At 43.1% G+C, this 21,489-nt stretch overlaps 1 protein-coding gene across 2 annotated transcripts in view; it reads left to right on the top strand.

Annotated features, from left to right (window-relative positions):
• SRGAP1 (SLIT-ROBO Rho GTPase activating protein 1) overlaps window positions 1–21,282 on the top strand; it is a 151,730-nt gene extending 130,448 nt beyond the window's left edge. For both annotated transcript variants that reach the window (XM_074144412.1, XM_074144411.1), the window contains exons 16-22: window positions 1,510–1,615; window positions 4,704–4,928; window positions 5,625–5,704; window positions 15,044–15,224; window positions 15,805–15,939; window positions 16,066–16,411; window positions 18,198–21,282. In XM_074144412.1, the coding sequence (XP_074000513.1) occupies window positions 1,510–1,615; window positions 4,704–4,928; window positions 5,625–5,704; window positions 15,044–15,224; window positions 15,805–15,939; window positions 16,066–16,411; window positions 18,198–18,575 (1,451 nt within the window). In that variant the 3' untranslated portion in view covers window positions 18,576–21,282. The remainder of the gene's footprint in view (window positions 1–1,509; window positions 1,616–4,703; window positions 4,929–5,624; window positions 5,705–15,043; window positions 15,225–15,804; window positions 15,940–16,065; window positions 16,412–18,197) is intronic.
• The last annotated feature ends 207 nt before the right edge of the window (window positions 21,283–21,489 follow it).

Raw genomic sequence — 21,489 nt, 5'->3', positions numbered from 1 at the left:
TCAGTGGCATCACACCAGGGACACTGCTCCAGCCTTCGGCCTCTCTGCTAGAGAGCAGGATTTTACCTCCCACGGGAGTTTCACTTTGCTGCTCCCACAGTAAATACCACAATCCAAATAGGCTTCTTTCATGCAAGCAGTGGTGGGCTGTTTTCCTTCTGTAGAAACTCCCAAGGGGCTGAGTTTCACCCATCCCAAAATCTTGAGTTCCCCGTCACACTAGTGCTGTTGAGCCAGTGGGATCTCCTGTAAATGCAGGTATAGGGACAGGTTTTCCCCCTTAGTTTACTACAGTGGCATTTCTCAATGAAGTACAGCACTTCTGCGTGGTAAACAGAAGTCTTGCTGCCGTCATGCTCTGCTTATACTTAGGTCTTGTTATACCAAAATACTAATTACTAGACACCAGTTGTTCTTCTAAGAAACGTAAGTCAACACACATTTTGCATCTACAAATAAATGCTGATTGGTAGAAGTAGCCGTACCAAAGAGCTGGAATAAACACTAGGAACTCTGTTTACAGTTATCATGTTTTTATGTAAGTAATTACTTTAAATGTGTGCTGTTAAATATCCCATTTTGTGGTACAAATGGCTTTTCAACTATTGGAATCAGTTTCTGTTTCTCAATTCCAAATTTTTGAATATCCATTTCAGTGCCACTGGACAGTATTTCTGTAGTCTGCTAAGATTTCCCCTAGATGTTGTTCTAGGTGCAGCATTCTTTCTTGGCTGATGTAAAAAGCACTACCGCAATTTTAGGTTGTTTCTAACAGTATCATTTACACAGAAAACACATTGAATAAAAAACGGAGATATTACTTATTTTGAAAAACAATTTATCCTTTTATCCCATCACTACACCACTTGGAGCCATATAATCTTTCTGACCAGCATAGAAGATAATGCGTCCTTGTTATAAGACGTTAGGAACTGGTGCTTTTATTAAGCTGACCTTGTTTTGCTGCTTCAGAAGAATTTTGGTGGACCGCTATAAAATCTTTTGGGAAAATACATGTGATCTTTGAGTTTGTTGCTTACACACTGTAAAACATAAGGCCTTTCTCCTGCTTGACATTTGGAGACTTACCGCTGTCTATTTGATTAAGAAAACTCATTAGAGAAGCTCAGTGATTGGAATATTATATCTGATATGAACATAAAGACAATGAATGTGTATTTGAAACTGACGGCAAACATCTCTCCTTGGTTCCTTGGATTTAGGTGCCAATATTGTGGTTTTGTGAGCTGTGTAGCTCAGCAAGTAGCACAGGGTTTCACTTAGGCAGATTTTTGACTTCTTATAATTAAAGATGTTCCTTTTAAGCTGTGTGGTTTTAATGAGAGGGAGAAGGACTTTTAGATCTTATTTTTCTAATAGGCCAAAGTGAGAAGATATTTGCTAGGGACATGTGATGGTAAAGAGTCGAAGTAAGTTGAGTAAACTGACTGAATGCTATTTTGGACCATCATATGAAAGGAAACTTAACGTACTTTCTTCTGTTTGCAGGAATAGACAATCTCTATGAGAGGGCTCTTCACATCCGCAAACTCCTCCTCACTTTGCCCAGGTCGGTCCTTATAGTGATGAGATACCTCTTCGCCTTCCTCAACCAGTAAGTCCTTTATCATTCCCCAAGCTACTGTATATTTATCTGCCTTTCTCTGCTGGCATTGAAGTTCTTTGGGTTTAGTCTTACTCTATGTAGAATTTACATTTAAGCTCCATGCAAAAGCTGATCTTCTAATTGGCAATGAAAATAGAAGGAAAACACCAGTTTTCATTCAAATTAAAATTCCAGTTGTGCAAAACTGAGCAAGGTTGTAATAAGACAGATTAAAGTGTTGTCTGAAATGGGGAGTGCATGATACAACATTAAAGTTGATAACAAAATAAGCTGATAAGAAAAATAACAAATACAAACTGTAACTATATTAATAATTTAGGTAATTTAAAGCTGATTTTAATCTCCTGATGGGAAAAATAAACAGTATATTCAAGCAGCACAGGCACTGCATGCTACCTATTTGATTCTAGGCACTGCTAGGGTGAGACTTTGTGTTACTGCTTCTATTTTCTGGTAATAGGCCTACCAGTATAGAGAATATACTGGTAAGATCCCCTGTGTATGCTTTGATATAAAGTAACTTGGTTCTCACATTGCAAAACATAGGCAGCTGCTGCAAGGAGGGTTGTGTGAGAAGGGGAAAGTGGTGTCTGTGTCTTCATCAACTCAGAAAAACTTTCTCATTCTCAAAGAGAAAATAAAAGACAGGTTGGGCAATTGCACTGTGTTTCTCCCTCTAGTCCTTCACAGCCCTCTCCAGTTTTGCTGACCCCAGTATTTTCACTGCAAATTTTGCTTCTTGTGCACTTTGCCCTGATTCTAGCTTGTCTCTTTCTGGTGCCATATTGTGTGTTTCCTGTTATATCTGTTTTCATATTGCCCTTTTCCCCTTTTTTTTCTAAATTTGCCCTCTGCTGATTCATTCTGTCTTTGTGACCTTCCCCATTTCATCCGTCCTGTCTGTTCCTATAGAAACAAAGTCCTTGCAGCCAGGTTATGTGTGCGTGCCTGTATTCACAGCTGCTCCCGTTTCCTTTCTTCTAGTAATTTCTGAACCACTTTCAAGCAATATTTAAAAGAGGGGCAGAGATCTGAAGTTTTATGAAAATAACCACTCATTGAAAACATTAATTCATCCCTCAGTAATGACACTGTGTAAATATCTCCTAAGGTTATATTGGAGCTTCTCTTCTACTTAGACACATAGATTGGCCAGAGTTATACGACATTGTTCTTGTTGCATGGTCATGTTAGCTCCATCTGTGCTCCCCATGGGAATGCAATTCAGACAGCAGGCTAAATCTCATGTGCATCCACAGGAAAAACATTCCCGTAGTCTGACTTCCTGCAAATCCAATTCTGCTGTTTGCCCATGCCGTTAGGACTGCTTGGCTACATGAAGTCATCAGACCTCGTGGCTTGACCTCATCTGGTCTAGTCTCCTGCTAAAAGCTTCTAAAGTTAGATAAAGTTGCTCAGGGCTTTGTCTTGACTTCATGAGCACCAAGTGGACGGAGAATAATCAATTCCCTTGACCTGCTGGCTTTGCTTTTCCTAATGCAGACACATAAGTAACTAGCCTTCATCGCTGGAAGACACACTGCTGAATCACATCCAACTTCTTGTCCAAGAAGTGCTTTTCCCAGTGCTTTTCCTTGGGAGCTGGTATCTGACAGTCAGCTCCAGACTGTAATAATAGAATCATAGAATCATCCAAGTTGGAAGAGACCCTTGGGATCATACATGGGATTATTTCATCCCACTGGCAGGATTTTGCATTCATTCTTGTTGAACTTGGTGAAATCCCTGTTCGTCCATTCCTCCATCTTGTCAAGGTCCTTCTAAATGGTAACCCTGCCCTTTGTCATATCTGCTGTCCCTCACAGTGTGGCATCATCTGTAAGATGGCTGAGAGTGCACTCCATGCTGCTGTCTGGGCCATTCATGAAGATGTTGAATAGTATCAGCCCCAATATTGAGCCCTGAGGAGCACGACATGGTACCAGCCACCAGCAGAACTTCACGTTTCCAGATGCTAATCTTTTTTACACATTCTTGTACAAATATAGTAAAGGCTGAACCACCTTATAAATCAGTAGAACAAGGTGTCTCCAATTAACACACAGGATATGATAACAAATCATGGCATAAGAAAGAGGAGAGCATGATTAGTTTTACAAGCTAGTTATGAAAGAAGTCATTTAGAAGGTTTGCCTCTTCAGTTTGTATTGTTTGTACATGTACACTATAAAATTCCCTTTCTAAAGGGAATATGATGCTGTATTTAAACACAACCAGACATACTAATTCATATACTGCTTCAGAGTGCAGAACAACACTCTGCACCCAGAAAGGGCATCCCAAGGCTTCAGGTTCTGTTTGACTGGCCCTGCACAGAACCACTCAAAAGCCAGCATTTCCACGAGAAATGCTAATGCTTTTTAACAAGGGAATAAAGAACAACTTCTCAATTAAAATCAAAATTGAAAACTAGTAACTGTTGAATTTCCTGGAGGAAAGGATACCTTGCAGAAGTTGGTTAATAAGAACAACCAAAGCTTTTTGTTTGGTTGCTTCCAAAATGAAACCCCTATGGAAGTTCACGGGCAGAAGGCAAGGCGCTCAGAGGTTTTAGGTTATATGGTGAAAAACAGAAACCAGAAGTCACAAGAGCCTTTGCAAGATCCAGGAACTTACCTACCTCCAGAAAACAGTTCAGTCTGCCCAAGAGATATAGCCAATTGATGGGAGAGATGCATCAGGGTCTGATGAGAAATGGTAACCGTGATCCACTTTGGATCCAGTCCACTTGGGCCTCCAAGGATAAGCACTGATGAGATAGAAGCAGCAGCAGTTGATGCATTTTACAGTAGCCCGTTAAGTCAGTGTACACTAAACACAGAAGTGTAGGAACACATCCGTCTACATACATACATGTGCTATAAACTCACTTTGTAATGTGTATAGCCTATTGAAGAAATCCCCCTTTTTTTTGTTTGTTGTGTTATTTGGGATTAAGTGTCAAGGAGAACAGGAAATCTCTAAGTTGTGATGGAAAATAAAGTTTCTCCGGTTTTCAGAATAAAGTTAGTTGCAGTGGAAAAGTCAATTTTTCTTGATTTTTCTTTTATAACAGCCTTTCACAGTACAGTGATGAAAACATGATGGATCCCTACAACCTGGCTATTTGTTTTGGGCCAACCCTGATGCCTGTTCCAGACATACAAGACCAGGTGTCTTGTCAGGCACACGTGAATGAGATAATCAAAACCATCATCATCCATCATGAGGCTATTTTTCCAGATGCTAAAGAACTTGATGGCCCGGTGTATGAAAAATGCATGGCTGGAGATGACTACTGGTAAGTCAGAATATTACCCTTCTATCTCCTTAACAAAAATCATTAGACTGGTTGTCCGGGTAAATCCTGATACAGATATGATACGGAATGACTTTTGCACACAGTGTGAAGATAAATGAGAAGAACGTTTAGGTTCATAGAGGAAAGTGTTAGCTGTAAAAGACATGAAGCAAAGGCAATTATAATGAGGTTCCCTACAATGTTTTGTGGAGGAAGCTGCCCTTGTGTTCAGCCAGACACAGCCAGAATTCCAGGTGTACAATGCAGAGCACACAGCCAGAAACTGGCTTTCTGACTGTGAAGAATCTTAACACATCTCAGCTTATGATACCTTTCCCCTACTCCTTTCCTCTCTTAGCAGCACAGAGACCCTTTTCATAAGTGAAAAGATTCAAAGGTTCTGGGAACTTCTTAATAATTGAAAATACTTGAAAGAGAGGTGTGTAGACTTCTTCAGTAATTGTGTATTCATAGCATGTCATGAGAATTATGTTGCATATAACTTTATAACATTGTAAGAATAACTTTAAATAATCTCATGGGGGTGGCACATTTTTGATATGCGTGGAGGACGTCAGTTACCCCCAGTGGACTGGGGAAGAAAGATTAATTTAATTTTTTTTTATTTAATGCCCACTGAAGCATTCTTTTCATGGTGTGGTTTCTCTCTCTGCTCGGCCTCTTGTTTCCCTTCAGTGACAGCCCCTACAGCGAACATGGTACATTAGAGGAAGTGGACCAGGATGCCAGTACAGAGCCCCACACCAGTGAAGACGGTATGTCTCTTACATTACTGTGCCTTTGATAGGAATAAGTTTTACAGGTGTTTCATGCGGGAGACCTTCTTCCTTTCCTAATTATGTCTTATTTGAAAGAAGAGGATTTCAGTCCTGGTGGTCTGTAGCAAAGCCGACTTCTTTAATCTCTGTTTGTGTGCTTTTTCACTCTGATTCATGTGTGTTTGACCAGCTGTTTCCTTGTTCTCTCTTGATTTGTCCAGTCACAGGAAGGGCAAGAAAGAAACTTTTTCAGTCAGCACATATTATTTTCTGATATAATGTTACATTTTTAGTGACTCTTTATCTTTTGTCTGCAAAAGCTAAACTTATCAAAAGTATGTCTTTAAGTATTTCAACTGAGGGATTCAGTGGGCTGTATTTTGATATAAATTTAAAAGCTGTTCCATCTAAAGGATTTATAACTACTGAAAAACATGTGTGTACTGGCCACAGTGAAACTTCTGAGCAACAGTCATTTGCTATAAATATTAATCATATATACTCTGACAGTTCTGGGTACAACAGATATCCATGAAAACTTTGATGTATCTCTATTATATCAATTCTTTTTAGCCAGATTTCCTAAGGTGTATTTGGCCGTGACATATTTCAGCTGCACCATCCTTCAGATGCCCCTCCCAGTAACTTCTGCCCAGTTTCAGGCAAATGTAACAGATGGAAAGAGGTGTCAAAATTGCTAAATAACTACCATTTTGCTGGCAATTAGTAGCCAGTTAGAGGTGCAGGATTAAGAATATCGGTAGAGAAGAGCTGCAGTGTGAGCTCACTGCATGTGTGGCCAGCAGGCAACCCAGACAGAGAAGCCAGCGCACGTGCGCTTAGCACAAGCAGAAACAAAAGCTGCCCCTTGTCCATCTCAGAGGATGTGGGGAAGGAGGAAGAGGAAGAGACAGAGAGGGGGAAAGGGGAGGAAAAGAGCTACAGCAGAGAAGGAATTTTTTTTTTTTTTTTTTTAAAAAAAGGATGTCAGAAGGGATACTGGTTAGGAGCTGGGATGATTGCCATAGGGGAACAGGAAGGTGTATCTATAGGAAACATGGCTACACTGGTCCCATTGCACACAGAACAATGTAAACAATAGTTCACTCTAGCTGTGCCCGTCCGCTTTGTCACGTAGACAAGCTGTCAGTGACAGATTGCCTGTCTCTTCCCCTTCGCTGCAGTGAGGAGGGGCAGACAGAGTCTATCAGTGCAGCTGGGTGGGCAGGCATCACAGAAATGGGGAAAAACTGAGGATAGGAGAGAAGTCATTGTTAATCTTCTCCCTGGGGTGTATACCCATGCCTGCACCCACAGCAGGGAATGCTGACAGATTTACAAGTCAGCCTGTTCCTCTTGACGAGCTCTGTAGAGCTAAACCCACTGTCAGGATTTAAACCCCAGCCCAGGGTGTTCAGCCTCCTGGGCTGGAAGATAAGGATGGAGAGCAGAACAACCCCCCAGTAATCCAGGAGGAAGTAGTTAATGATTTGCTTATGTGTCTGGACACACATAAGTCCATGGGGCCGGATGGGATTCACCCAAAGGTACTCAGGGAGCTGGCGGGAGAGCTCACCAAGCCTCTCTCCGTTATCTATCAACAATCCTGGTCAACAGGAGAGGTACCAGATGACTGGAAGGTGGCCAATGTGACGCCCATCTACAAGAAGGGCCGGAAGGAGGATCTGGGAAACTATAGGCCTGTCAGTCTGACCTCGGTACGGGGAAAGATCATGGAGAGGATCATCTTGAGTGAGCTCTCACGACAAGTGCAGGGCAGCCGAGGGATCAGGGCCAGCCAGCATGGCTTTATGAAAGGGAGGTCCTGCTTAACCAACTTGATCTCTTTCTATGACCATGTGACCCGCCTTCTCGATGCGGGGAAGGCTGTGAACGTTGTCTACCTGGACTTTGGTAAGGCCTTTGACACCGTCCCCCACAGCGTTCTCCTGGAGAAGCTGGCAAATCATGGCATAGACGAGTGTACTCTTCAGTGGGTAAAAAACTGGCTGGATGGCCGTGCCCAGAGAGTTGTGATTAATGGGGTGAAATCCAGTTGGCAGCCGGTCACCAGTGGTGTCCCTCAGGGCTCAGTTTTGGGGCCAGTCTTGTTTAGTATCTTTATTGATGATCCAGATAACGGGATCGAGTGCACCCTCAGTAAGTTTGCAGATGACACCAATCTAGGTGGGAGTGTTGATCTGCTTGAGGGTCAGAAGGCTCTACAGAGGGACCTGGACAGGTTGGATCAATAGGCCAAGGCCAATGAGATGAGGTTTAATAAGGCCAAGTGCCGGGTCCTGCATTTCGGTCACAACAACCCCAGGCAATGCTACAGGCTCGGGGAAGAGTGGCTGGAAAGCTGCCCAGCAGAAAAGGACCTGGGGGTGTTGGTGGACAGCCGGCTGAACATGAGCCAGCAGTGTGCCCAGGTGGCCAAGAAGGCCAACGGCATCCTGGCCTGTATCAGCAATAGCGTGGCCAGCAGGAGTAGGGAAGTGATGGTGCCTCTGTACTCAACACTGGTGAGGCCTCAGCTTGAGTACTGTGTTCAGTTCTGGGCCCCTCACTACAGGAAGGACATTGAGCTGCTGGAGCGTGTCCAGAGGAGAGCCACCAAGCTGGTGAGGGGTCTGGAGAATCTGGAGAACAAGTCATATGAGGAGAGGCTGAGGGAACTGGGTATGTTTATTTTGGAAAAGAGGAGGCTGAGGGGGGACCTCCTTGCCCTCTACAACTACCTGAAAGGAGGTTGTAGAGAGGTGGGTGTTGGCCTCTTCTCCCAAGGAATAATGACAGGACGAGAGGAAATAGTGTAAAGTTGGGGCAGGGGAGGTTTAGATTAGATATTAGGAAGAATTACTTTACTGAGAGAGTGGTGGGGCACTGGAACAGCCTGCCCAGGGAGGTGGTGGAGTCGCCATCCCTGGAGGTATTTAAGGAATGTGTAGGCATGGCACTTCAGGGCATGCTCTAGTGCCCGAGATTGTTGGTTTGCGTCTGTTTGTGGGTGGGCTGGTGTGTGGTTGTGGGAGTTTGTTTTGGTTTGGTTTTGGTTTTGGTGTTGGGTTGTTTTTTTGTTTGTTTGTTTGTGGTTTTTTGTGGGTTTTTTTGTTGTTGTTGGTTTTTTGTTTTTTGGGGATTTTTTGTTGCTTGGACTCGATGATCTCAAAGGTCCCTTCCAACCAAGAAGATTCTGTGATTTTGTGATTCTGTCTTTATATAACACGGCTCCACTAAATGGTGTGAACAAACTCATAATTGCACTTTATTTTTCCAAGACAGTATAGCTATATTGTATAAGAGTTCCTTCTTCCACTGGAGGTGCGAAGCAAGAGTAGAAGCTGAAGAAGTCTATCTGTCTCTCTACTTCAGTACAAGTGAAGTAGTGAAATGCAGGCGACACACCAGTTCAATATACTGGGGCCAACTTTGGGGTCCTACGGCCAAACTGAGACATAAAGGCCCAAGCGGGTATGGAAAAAGAAGTGCAGCTTTTCATCAGCAATCAAAAGCAGATACTTCAAAACCATGCTCAGGAAAGATTAAAACATCAGCAGGATCCAGAAGAGCAGGGCCATGGCATCGCATAATGCATCACTTCTGCCTTGATAATCATGGGCTCTCCCCCATCACTGTGTTGTTCTAATAACAGTTTTATATTCCTGTTGTGGTGCTACCTGTGTTACAACTGTGTCATTGGTGGAGACAAACCCCGAAGAGAATAGCTGTCAACAGGACACAGTTCTGTTAAAAGATTTAACTGGCTTTTTGTTCACCAGATTGGCCAGCAATTTAATTCAAGTTGCCTTGTCTCACCTTTTTAATTAATTCAGTGCCAAAAGGAAGCAGGCATTTGTGTTTACAGTGAAATAATTGTTAGCACAAAAATATTTGTAATCTAGGGAAGTACTGCTGCAGAGATAAACATTAGGAAGCCTGTATCACATACAGAACAGTGTTGTTAGCCTTTGGTTCTCAGCCTGCAAGCTCTAACCCATTTTTTTCCCATGTATGTGGCTTTTCATTACAGTAGCAGATTTTTCTAATGTAGGTTACAGGCTTTGAATTACATGCATTCACCATCTCTTTGCACATACATTTATGTTTGTCCTTCAGACAATTCATTTTATAAAATGTTCTTAGTACCAAAATGAGAGTAGGTGAAATTTTTTCAGTTTGCATATTGAACTTCATGAGAGTCACTGATTGACCTGTCGTGGACCAAAAAAAAAAGTTTCCACTAAAGAGTACTTTGGGGGTTTAATGTGATTGATTCATTGATTATAAGCTGGATGCATCACTGCCAGCTGTATGTGGAGAGAGAGAAAGGGAGGCGCAGCATTGCTGCTGTATTGATCAGACACGTGGTACTTACGTATTTCCCTCTGTTAGAAGATGGAAGAAGCAGATTCTATAACTCTAAATTATTTTTTTTTAATGTTGAAAATCGGATTAGTTTTATGCTGAAACATTGTATACATATGCAAGACCAAGCATCTAACCCCATAGGAATTACAGGGTTGTCAAAACATAATCCAGAGGCTATGATCAAAAGCTAAAGGATTCATATTTCTTTTAGTTATTGTTGTTATAAGAATTACTTGTTGTATAAACTTAAACTACAAGTGAATCTCTCTGTGCCTACTAGAATAAGTCCATCTGTAGGGTCTGGTTCAGTAGCACTAGAAATATTTAATTACAATTTAGAAAACAATAAGACTTTTTAAAAATTAAAAAAGAAATTATGTCTGCAGAAGTAAAATCTGGTAGCTTGGGGAAAGGAAGGCTGGAACTTATAACTGTGCATATAAATACTTCATAACTGCTTAATTTTAAGCATATAAATCGTCATTTTTTTCTAAAGTTACTAGTGTTCGTATATTTCTGTTGATCACTGGAAAGGGAAAAGGGAAGGAGATTCATTTTACTGTAGTGTTTTCAGTCTTTTTTAAACATGCAGAAAGTATCCCTACTAAGGAAAATACTTAAGTGTCTTTATTCTCCTGAATCTGGAAATGAAATTTGATTTGTGAAGTTCAGAACATTTGTACTCAAGCTGGGGCACAAAATAATATTTATCTGTAACTTTGCTGCAGAAAAACCTTTACCTGAAAGTGCCTCTGCAGTAAAGATACAAAAGATATTGTTCGTGTTTTGCTGAAGCAATTTTTACCTTCAGTTTGATGGAGGTTTTTTATTCTTGTTGGAGGCATATGGAAAAGGGTGACTATGTTTGTTTTCAAAGGAAGTAAGAGAGAATTTCCTGAGGAAGTTAAACAGATGGGTTTCTCCTGGGAAAACATACATACAATTAATATCATACTGTTCACATATATCTCATAAACATAGGGTAAAAATTGAGGTGGTAGTTCTGCTGGAAACAAAAATTACAGGGACACGTAAGGCTGTAAGTTGTTGTGTCCACAACACATAGTAATTTTCCTGCTTTTCAGTAGCACGTGCCATGATCAACACTTTTCCAGATTCTCTTCTGTCACCACCTTGCAACATTTCTTTGCTTCTGCCATTCCCCAGTGCGAGCACTGCTGTCCTGAGGACAGGACTTAGAAACTGCGAAGCCGCTCTTCTCTGATGGGGTGCAGAAGAGGATAAACACACCGGGAGGTAGTGTCTTCCCAGGGAATTCGAGGACGTACTGTATTCCCGACAGCCAGGGTACATCTGGGAGAGCTGAGGAAGAGCAGAGCAGCAGCAAAGCCCCCCCAAGAAGTGCAGGGGATGGTCTCCCCTCTTTTCCTTAGCTCCTTGTGCCCTGAGGCGTGGAGGGCAGCGCAGTGCCACTTCAGTGCCATCACCTCTGTAGGGAGGTTGGTGCTACATCTGGTGCTCCAGTCACAAAACTAAAATTAGCTCTTATGTTTCCTCTGCCCTTCCTGCTCTCCCAAGCTGTTGGATCTGGACAGCTCTACTTGGCATCAAACCTTGATTTTTAAGCCCAATGCAACATAATGCATCTTCAAACGGCAGTAGTAATCATCAAAAACTTTGGGGGTCATGAGTAAAAAAGTGAAAACAGAACTGGCTGATTAACGGAGTCCCGAAAGCTTTTCCCACAGTTCTTCAGTTTGTCCTAATTTTTCACTTCCGTACCATTGCCTGAGTCACTAGAGATGATAGCTGGGGAGAGCCTATATGTCATCAAATACTTCTTGCTATTGTGGGCGAATGCCCCCAGGTACGGACAGAGCAGTGCAATTACGTTTCCCTCTGAGCTGTCAATTTTACTGTTAGACATTCAGCACCACACAGAATTTGAGTTACAGATCCCAAATTTAGCTTTCATCACCTTTGCTTTTCTGGAAATGCTTGTCTGTCTTTCAGTAACCTTGATATTAAATGGCTTAGCTTTTCAAAATGCATTTATTTCCAGGAGTAACTGTCATGGTACTATGGTTTTAACTATTAAGGCTTGACCTGTAACAAGGTGAATTACCATTTAAGTACAGTCTCAGTGCTGTTTGCTACAGGAAGGTTCTCTCCGTGTAAAAGCAACGTTCGAGCAAAGAGAATGCCCCTTTCAAAACAGTAAAACGTGTCTGCACTTATTTCTGGTTCCATTAAGAAAACTGCATGAGGTCTACTAGGCACCCCTCCCTGAGGAGGTAGGATTTGTTACCCAGGCAATCTAACGAACATGTCTAAAAGTCACATCCATTATGGGTACATTACCAATTCATGCAGCTGGTTCCACTGGGGCAACTGCCTTCAGACCTCTGGGAACGTCTGTGAGTCTTGCAGGCGATGGAAGGGTACAAAAACCAGATTCCCACCGTGCACCACATTTAGATTAGTGTAATTCCACTGAGGGAGAGAGAACTATTTCTAGTTTAGTCCATTAATTTGTAAATAGAAAGACTTGTGTACTCAAATGAGGGATACTATATGGTCTGTTGAAATTAGCAGAGAAACGGGAAGTCCCATAGCTAATCAGTGTAGGATTAATCCAGTACCCGTGACCATTATCAGTTAACTTCAGAGAATGTCAAAGGAAAATATGTACAGGAAATTTGGGATTTTCTTACTGTAAAGCTTTTTTTGTTTCATTGGAGGGTTTTCTTTGCATTTTAAAGTATTACCCATTAGTGAGTGTCTGGCTAGCTGAAATCTGGGAGCTTTTGCTTCTGAATTCTTGACCCACTCTTTCATAGCCCGTAACTTACCTGCAGTCTGGGAACAGTGTACTCATACAAACGTCTGCTCCTTCTCAATCCTACCTGATCCCAGTAATACCTTCTTATAACGAATTCCACAAGCAACGTGCATGATATGTGTAAAAACTGCATTCTTTTGTCGGCGTTACGTTATTGCCATTCTTTTTAATATCCCCCTCCTAAACACGATGCAAGATAAACAGGCATGTTTAGCTTTATTTCTTTTCATCTGGCAACAGTGTCTTTCCATGCCTGTAGTTGCTCTGTCACATCTGTACTTTCTATTAGAGATAGACCCTAGATAGAATATCTAGAAATGAAAACAAGATTGTATATTAGAATGTATCACTTATATATATATACCGGCATTAAAGTTTTCGTAGTCTTCCAGAATGTTTCTTTCTATGTTATCTTTACATTTTCTTTGCTTAAAAACATGAAAACAAGAAGCCTGTCACCCCCTGCCCACCCACCAGGGAATGCCTGCCAGCGAGCCATCCAGTAGCGATGCATTTTCAGGGATTAATACTGTTCTTGCTAGATTCTTATTTGCCTTTACATAATCAAAGTCATTTCTGCCAGCCTACATTACTTTTGCATTTGTAACAGCAAATTCCCCATCCCACTGTGTGCCATCTCTGGAAAGTTTCTGAGTTTGTGAGTCCTAAACACCCTGCAGTTCATCACTGATGAGTGCTCCTAGCGTGACTTAGCGTGCAGAAGCAGCAAACAGCAAGACAGCCTTCTACAGGCTGGGCAAGTTATTAAAAAAAACAGCTGCAAACTATAACCTCAATAAAGGTACTATCATTATGTTTTTGTGCTGCAGAATGAAGTTAATTTTAAAAAGACATTCCTGCAAAAAATGTTGTCATAAAGGGACAGTGGATTTCATTACAAGCCTGGTTCTTTGGGGAATTACAACCTCAGCAATTTTAATTTGCACCAGACAGAAAGCTGCTATGCTAGTCATTACCCCAGATGTTAATTTCCATCTAAATATTGCTCTAATTATGTGAAGAAATTTGTCATTTCGGGGACTCTGGGTTATTGGAATCTACAAAGTGTGTGATTTTTAAACCCATATTTTGCAGGTTTTTCTTTATGTTTTGAGACTGTGGTAACAAATTTTAGTCTGTTTGAGCTCAGGTGCTTTTGGTTTTGTGCAGAAGAAACTAGAGGTCACTAAAATCCCAGCTGTTTCCCTGGTGCCTAGGCACAGCTCTGAAGATACCTGCAGGCAGACATTCAGGAGGGGCTCTTCACTGACATCAGTAGGTTTCTGACCCCAGCATAGATTACAGGATGGAGTCATTACAAGTGTAAGGCTGAATTTACGAGAATACTGAGGGAAGATTAGCCAGGACTGCTGGAAACAATGTGTGACTTCAGAAAATACCAGCCTCCCCTGGAGAAACCGGAGGAATTTGGGATGTTAGAGCAGGCAGAGCTGCCTTAGGCAACTTCAGGCCACACAGGGACTGCCCCTGTGGAGGAGACATCCTTAGGCGGTCTGGAGCTGTCTGCCTCACTCAAAAAGGGTGTTAAAGAAGCAGATTAAAGCCCTAGGCTTCAGCATTGTGTAAAACACTAGGTTTTCACTAGGTCTGCACGCTTGTCATGTGAACGACGGGAATCTGGTAGCCCAATTAATTAGGCAGTGCATCCCTCCTCATGCACAGGGAAATCCTGTCTTCCTTCCTTTGCCACCACAGCAGTTAAAGGCACTCCCGTTTACTTTTCCTTTGTCACACTGCTTCCTCAGACCTCTGATTACCCATCTGGGTTTGCTCATCTTATTTTCGGAGATCTTCGTTGCCTGGCCTCCATCCCACTCCCCAGCCAAGAAGGAGCCCTTGCAGCAGGAGGCAGAGGCCCCTCTCCCAGCAGCAGCTATTGTAGCATTTGAATATGCTGTTATGTTTTCTGCAGTTTGCGAAGCAGCCCAGATGTTTCACACTTGGGGCACAGATTGATTATGTGTCTTTGCAAGGGACATATAACTACTGCCTGCAGTCTGCCTTAGCTCAGTTGATCTCTGTCAGCTCTGCTCAATACGAATGAGCGCTGAGAAAATGCAATAAATGGGTTTTATGAAACCAAAGTGAGCAGATAAGCCAGTGTGGAATCTGATAGCCGTTCTTCTTCCATCCCTACCCAGAGTGTGAGCCCATAGAAGCTATAGCCAAGTTTGACTACGTTGGAAGATCTGCGCGAGAACTCTCTTTCAAGAAAGGAGCTTCCCTTCTGCTCTATCACCGAGCATCTGAAGACTGGTGGGAAGGAAGGCACAACGGAATCGATGGCCTTGTCCCTCACCAGTACATAGTGGTGCAGGATATGTAAGCAGTGTCTGGTGTGATGGGGGTCTTGGTGGGGTGTAAATACATGCTGAAGCAATTAGCAAAGTGATTTCCAAATGGGACAGTGGTTTGAAGGCTCAGATAGATTAAACTTTTTCTTTCTATGCAGGATGCCTCTGTCTTTATTGTCCTGAATTGACGGCTCTTAATCAAAAACTACTACAAGGCTAAGCCACTTTGTTTATGGATATGTTCCCAGTACATTGAGATGGATGATGCTGCATCTATTTTAATTTGCCTGTCTTTTTGTAGCAATTGCTGACATTTAACTTCAGAATAGCAGGGGCTGGAGAAATGCAGCCCTCAACTCTTGTTTTACAGTATTAAGCATGTGCCTTGCCAAGGATGACAAAGTTCTTTGTTACGGAAAGGTTACACTCAAAATGTAAAGAGCTCAGTAAACAGAAGGATTATAAGCAATTTTTGGAGACATGGAGGGGCTGCGGTGCATTATAACATGCCTGCTTTTCTTAAGGGGATTAAAATCTGGAAGTGCCAAGATGCTCTCTGTCACACTTAACTCACTGACTTCTCATCTCACCATGTGTGTTCTGTTCAGGGATGATACTTTCTCAGATACACTGAGCCAAAAAGCAGACAGCGAGGCCAGCAGCGGACCCATAACTGAGGACAAGTCGTCATCAAAGGACATGAACTCTCCCACTGACCGTCACTCTGACATGTATTTAGGAAGGTAAGCTTGAGCGTTACATGTTTTCAGTAGTACAGCTCACAGATCGGGTAACACAGCAATGGCTTCTCCACCTGCTTATGGTGGGTCACTACAGCTTGTCCTCTAACCACTTCTTCATTGGTGCAGGCAAAGAAAGAGGTCAGAACCTCCACCTCCTCTGAGACGCCCCGGCAGGAGCAGTGACGGTCACTGCCCAGTACACCCACCTCACCCTCTCTCCAACTCGTCCATGGAGCTGGGTTCCCCCAACCTGGCAACTCACTGCAGCCCCAGAGCCCTCCTTCAAAATCGCAACCTCAATGCTGACAGCCCGGAAAGGAGGCGCAGACCTGGACATGGCAGTCTCACTAACATCAGTAGGCACGACTCTCTGAAGAAGATCGATAGCCCTCCGATTAGAAGATCTACGTCATCTGGTCAGTACACGGGTTTCAATGACCATAAGCCACTGGATCCAGAATCAATAGCTCAGGTTTGTGTCTTTTTTATTTTATATCACTCTCTGATTTTCTGAGGAGCAAGTCTCAGTGAATAGCATAGCGCAGAGCACGTACGCTGCTGCAGAATATCCTACTTAGCTTTTTAAACAGAGTGCGTGTGAAGGAAGGAGCATTAAAGGATCCTGGATAGAAGAAGCACAAGGGGGAATAGATATTGCAGGAGCAATAAAAAGAAATTATTTCCTGTTACACCATAATGAAATTGCCTCTGCCACCCAGGACCCTAGGACAGTGTATGATTACAACAGCTGTGTAAAACCGTGTGTTCTCATGAAGGCTGGCCTGTTCTAACTTGCATGTAATTAGTGTTCAGTTATTTCTAGGTATTATGCTTTGCAGAAAAGTGCTCTGACTGGCTAATAGCAACCATTGCCATTCAAAGCACAGATTTACATTCCAGAGTCTTGTGAATTTTACATAGTTTTTGTATAGTTCACACCGTATATTGATTTGATGCTTGCAGTTGTGCCTAAGAACATGATGTGCAAGACATTGCACCTGCATAAATCATGGGCCATCTTATCCCTACGTGAGCACTCACCAGGCTCATTCCTGGCAGGGAAGAGGTGAGAAGGATGGAATAGGGAGCGCCCCGACCATCAGATTGGTCTGTTGTACAGAGCTGGTAACAGCCCTTGAGCAAATAGATACCGCTGTCTTCAGAGCTTGCGTTTTGTCTGGGGAGTATAACATGATTGCTAGGGGCACCCTGAGGGTACAATATGATTGCACAAGTGTTTTACAGTAACGCTGGCACTCACATTTTAAAATTTAATGTACTGCTGATGCTTGCTTTCAAACTCTGCTTCTGACGGGGGATAGAAGATTCTGTCACGTTTGGGTCAGAAAGCTGAACCATGTATTAGAGAGTTAGAAAGTGTAAAGGTTGTTACTGTTTTACTGTAAGTTATTTATTTACTTTCCTGGAAGCACAGACAGTGCTGTTTGGTTTAAGCTATTTTGTTTGATGCATAGACTACTGGTCATTTGGCACTGAGAGAACCTGAACTTTGATGAAACTGCATGAAAGTTGTTGTGAGCAAGCAGGGGACACCAGATACTTAATCTCCTTTTTATCTCAATACCACTGAAAAATAGTAAACTGGTGTCTCGGTGCATTCTTTTAGCGTTTGTGCCAGAAATCCTGATGAAAAAAATTTCTTAGGTAAGCTCACTGAACAGTGTCTTGCAGTTTTTTCTGCTTCAAAATTAATTCAGAGAAACAGGAGAAGAGCGGACAGACACACAAGCATCATTTCCTTACAAAACCTGGTTTATAATCCCTGTGAGGGAATACAGATCCTGAACACTTGGGGCAGTAGATGAGGGGAGCAGTCAGGTGAGAGGTAGCAAATGGACTGAAATCTTTACAGCTGTTAGTACCCAAGAGATGACAGAGATCTTCACAATTAAAAATGCTGCTAAGCAAATAGCCATTGTCCTGAGAATCACTTGATAAAACAGCTTGCAGGATTTAGTTTACTTAATTTTTGTTTACATTTTTAGCTGACTTTTTACTCTCTCACGTGAGCAAGTTAGATATTTGTAACATCCAGCCAAACCTGCCATCTTGTGGATCGTAGTGTCTTTCGAATAAATCTGGTGGGAATGGGCTTTATCACTGTAATATTCATTAAAGGGAGGGTGGTTGGCAAATTAACTCATGCATTTTTCTCCCCCTCCCCCTGCTCCTCCTCCGGCGCTTTGCGTTCGGTAGCAGTCGGAATGACGTGCCACTCTCTCTGTGCTCTGACCCAGGATATCGAGGAGACGATGAACACGGCGCTGAACGAGCTCCGTGAGCTGGAGCGGCAGAGCTCGGCCAAGCATGCCCCCGATGTCGTCTTGGACACCTTGGAACAAATGAAAAACACCCCCACCCCTGCCACCTCCACCGAGTCGCTCAGCCCTCTCCACAGCGTGGTTTTAAGGAGCTCCGAGCCTCAGATCCGCCGTAGCACTAGTTCTTCCAGTGACACCATGAGTACTTTCAAGCCCATGGTGGCCCCTAGAATGGGAGTGCAGCTGAAACCTCCCGCTCTTAGGCCAAAACCTATTGTTCTTCCAAAAACAAACCCTAGCATCGGGCCTTCCCCACCTTCCCAGGGTCCAGCCGACAAATCTTGCACAATGTAGACACTCAGCCACCCACGGTGCCCGGCTGGGGTGTGCTAGGGAAAGGGATGGATTAACGATAGAAGTCAGGGCTCCATAAGATCCTTTGTTCATGTTTGTAACTGGAGAGGAGGCTTTGTTTTTCAGTGTTTTTGAATGTATTGTCTGAAAGTAGCGACATTAACATGGGCATTTGTATTTTGTATGGTTTCAATTAAAAGAAAAACTGGACAGTTGTGCATCCTTTTAAAAAACAAACATAGACTTACTTGAAAACTTGATGCTGCACCATTTGTAATAAAAACAACACGGATCACAAACAGCTTGCCACGTTGTACCATACTTCACAGTCTTACTGTAGCTATATAATAACAGATCCTGCACAAAACTAAGGGGTGGGGGTGGGGGTCAGGGGAGGTGGGACCTCTTATTTCTGGGTCACCAAACCAAATCACAAGCAGGTTAGTAAGAGCTGAAATCCGGCATGTGAGGATTAAGTGTCTGTGTGGAATGTCTAAGTCATCGCAGGCCACATTTCTTACTTAAGACACACCAAAAAAACTCCAACCACCAAACCCTCACAACTCTCACAATTGGCACCGAGTTTTCGCTTTCTTGTTGGCAGTCCCACAAGAGACAAGTGCTGGACGGATCTGGGGATCACATGGCTCTCACCGATAAAAAGCAGCATTCCAGGTCACAGCTAAAGCACATCTCCAGAAACTCCTTTTGCTGTCCTCTGTAACGGTGTACCTTTTCCCGTGAAGCTAGACCTTCATTCCCTGATACCGCTTTTTTCACAAAAGCTAGGTTCATTTAAAATTCATCGTTGAGTGAGCCAGGCTCTGGGGAGTACGTGAACCTGTTGGTCCATTAGGCCGGCTGATAGGCAATTAAAAGGATCAACTACACAGTAATTCAGCAAAGTATCCCATTGACTTTATTGCTCCGTGTCCAATTAAAGACATGATTTGAGCGGTAATAGTCGTAGTTCCGCCCTGACCCCGCTCCCCCGGCTGCGTCGCCTCCTCGGTTACGCTGACGGCAGCAGGACGGGGACTCTCTGACGAGGGACCAGCGATGCAGGGGTCACCCGCAGGACAGGCAGACGAGTTCCTGCCGCCTAGATTCAAGCTGACTAAAAGTTTTCCATAACCACTTTTTCCGCCCCCTCGCTCCCATTCCCCTTTTTTATTTTAGATGCCAGAAATCAGTACCTTCCTTATGTCCGTGTGAGTGGCCACTGTCGCCTTTGCTTAGCGCTCTGTTGTTAACCTTCCTTAGGCGTGAGCTAAATGTACAGCTGTTTTGCACACTGCAACAGTAAGCCATAATATTATTTCTGTGAATTTGTTTTCCGACATCCCATCAATAAAACAAGTTTCAGTGAAGAAGACCAGGAGGGTGGGGGAGGAGTAAATCCGTTGTGGTCCACCTAGAGGGGTACAACTGGCTTGAAGTAAGATCTGTCTTTCCACGTGTTATTTTAAAAGCTCACTGTTGGAAAGCTTGAAGTTGTACCACTCGCTACACATAAACAATGGCGTTCGGGAGGGGAAGAGAAGTCACAAAATTTGATAGACAAATTTACTGAGGCGACAGGAGTAATTTTTTGTTGATATTGGGAAGCAACTTACTCCTGCTCTGGTTTACGCCCTGTAGGTAGGTGACGCTGGCCCCAGGTGTGAGAAGTACCCCATGAACCGCCTCTGAGAGCCAAAGTGCTCCCGGCGTTTGCAAACCCATCTCACTCCAGCCGCGGCCTTCATCCCCGTCACGGTTAGAGGCAAAGTCTTAATCCCCCCCCCAGCCGACGGCGCGGCGCCCGCCAGTGGCCCCCCTGGCCCTCCTGCCAGCCTGGCCCCAGTTGCAAACCAGCGCTGGGCCATAGGGTCTGTTCGCTTGGTCAGGATCAGAGGTATTTTCAAGTAATAGTTCCCCCCCCCGCCCCCAGTTTACTAGAATCAGCGGAACAAACTGGAATTTCAGCTTTCATTTCCGTGCAGTTTTAGTCTAGCGTTTTTAAATTAACCCACCCGGCATAATTGAGATGGATACCTGTATCTTTAAATTGCATAGGGAATTTTGTATGTTTAAATAACTGTACTGGACTCCATAATGCTTATATTAGAAATTGTTTAGCAAAAGAAAATATTAGAAACAGTGCATTTAGTGAATGCATCCACTTAGTGCATTCACACAGTTAAATGTGTAGTTTGATGGTTATTCTAGATACTTAAAAGTATAGTAAGTGGATATGTAACAGGAAAGACTGCTACAACTACAGACGTACTAAAGGGTAACTCCTGCACACCTAATCCAATCAGTATTGTCCTTTACTGTCAAGTTTGATAAATTGCAGTACTGGTAGCTTCCTGCTTGTTGACTGTTACCTAATTGTGTCAATGTACATCTGTAGTATGTACATGTGAAAGTGCCTTTAAATTTTAGAGGAGCTTTAGCCTTGCTCTTGTACTGTTGCATTTCCATTGCATCCTTCCCTGTTCGTGTATGGCTGCATTCCCATCGCATTCCTTCCACTCTCGAAGAACAAATAAAAACATGGAAATTTCACGGTTCTGGAAGAGAAATGTACTGTTAATCTGTTGTGACAATGCACTTTTATGTATAGTACTGTACATTTTTGGCATGTACCATTACAAGCTTCAGTATACATTCAGGTTTGTTCCTCATAGTGTATCTTTATAATAAAGAAGATAGTTCTGTCTGTGCGTGTAGTTTTGCTGGGTGAACCACTGTGTCTTCTAGCGTGGATTGTCAAGCTGCCTTTACCTTCCACATAAAGGGAAAACAATCAGCATCCCCCAGCCACATCCACCCCACCCTGCAGCAGGTCCCATCACCATCTTGGCCTGAAGAAGTGCATGTTCCCGGACAGGCTCCTACCTAACTTTAAGACCACCATCCCTGAAAG

Source organism: Numenius arquata, chromosome 2 (assembly GCF_964106895.1).
Source record: "Numenius arquata chromosome 2, bNumArq3.hap1.1, whole genome shotgun sequence".
NCBI lineage: Eukaryota > Metazoa > Chordata > Aves > Charadriiformes > Scolopacidae > Numenius > Numenius arquata.
This window is presented reverse-complemented; position numbering and strand designations above follow the sequence as displayed.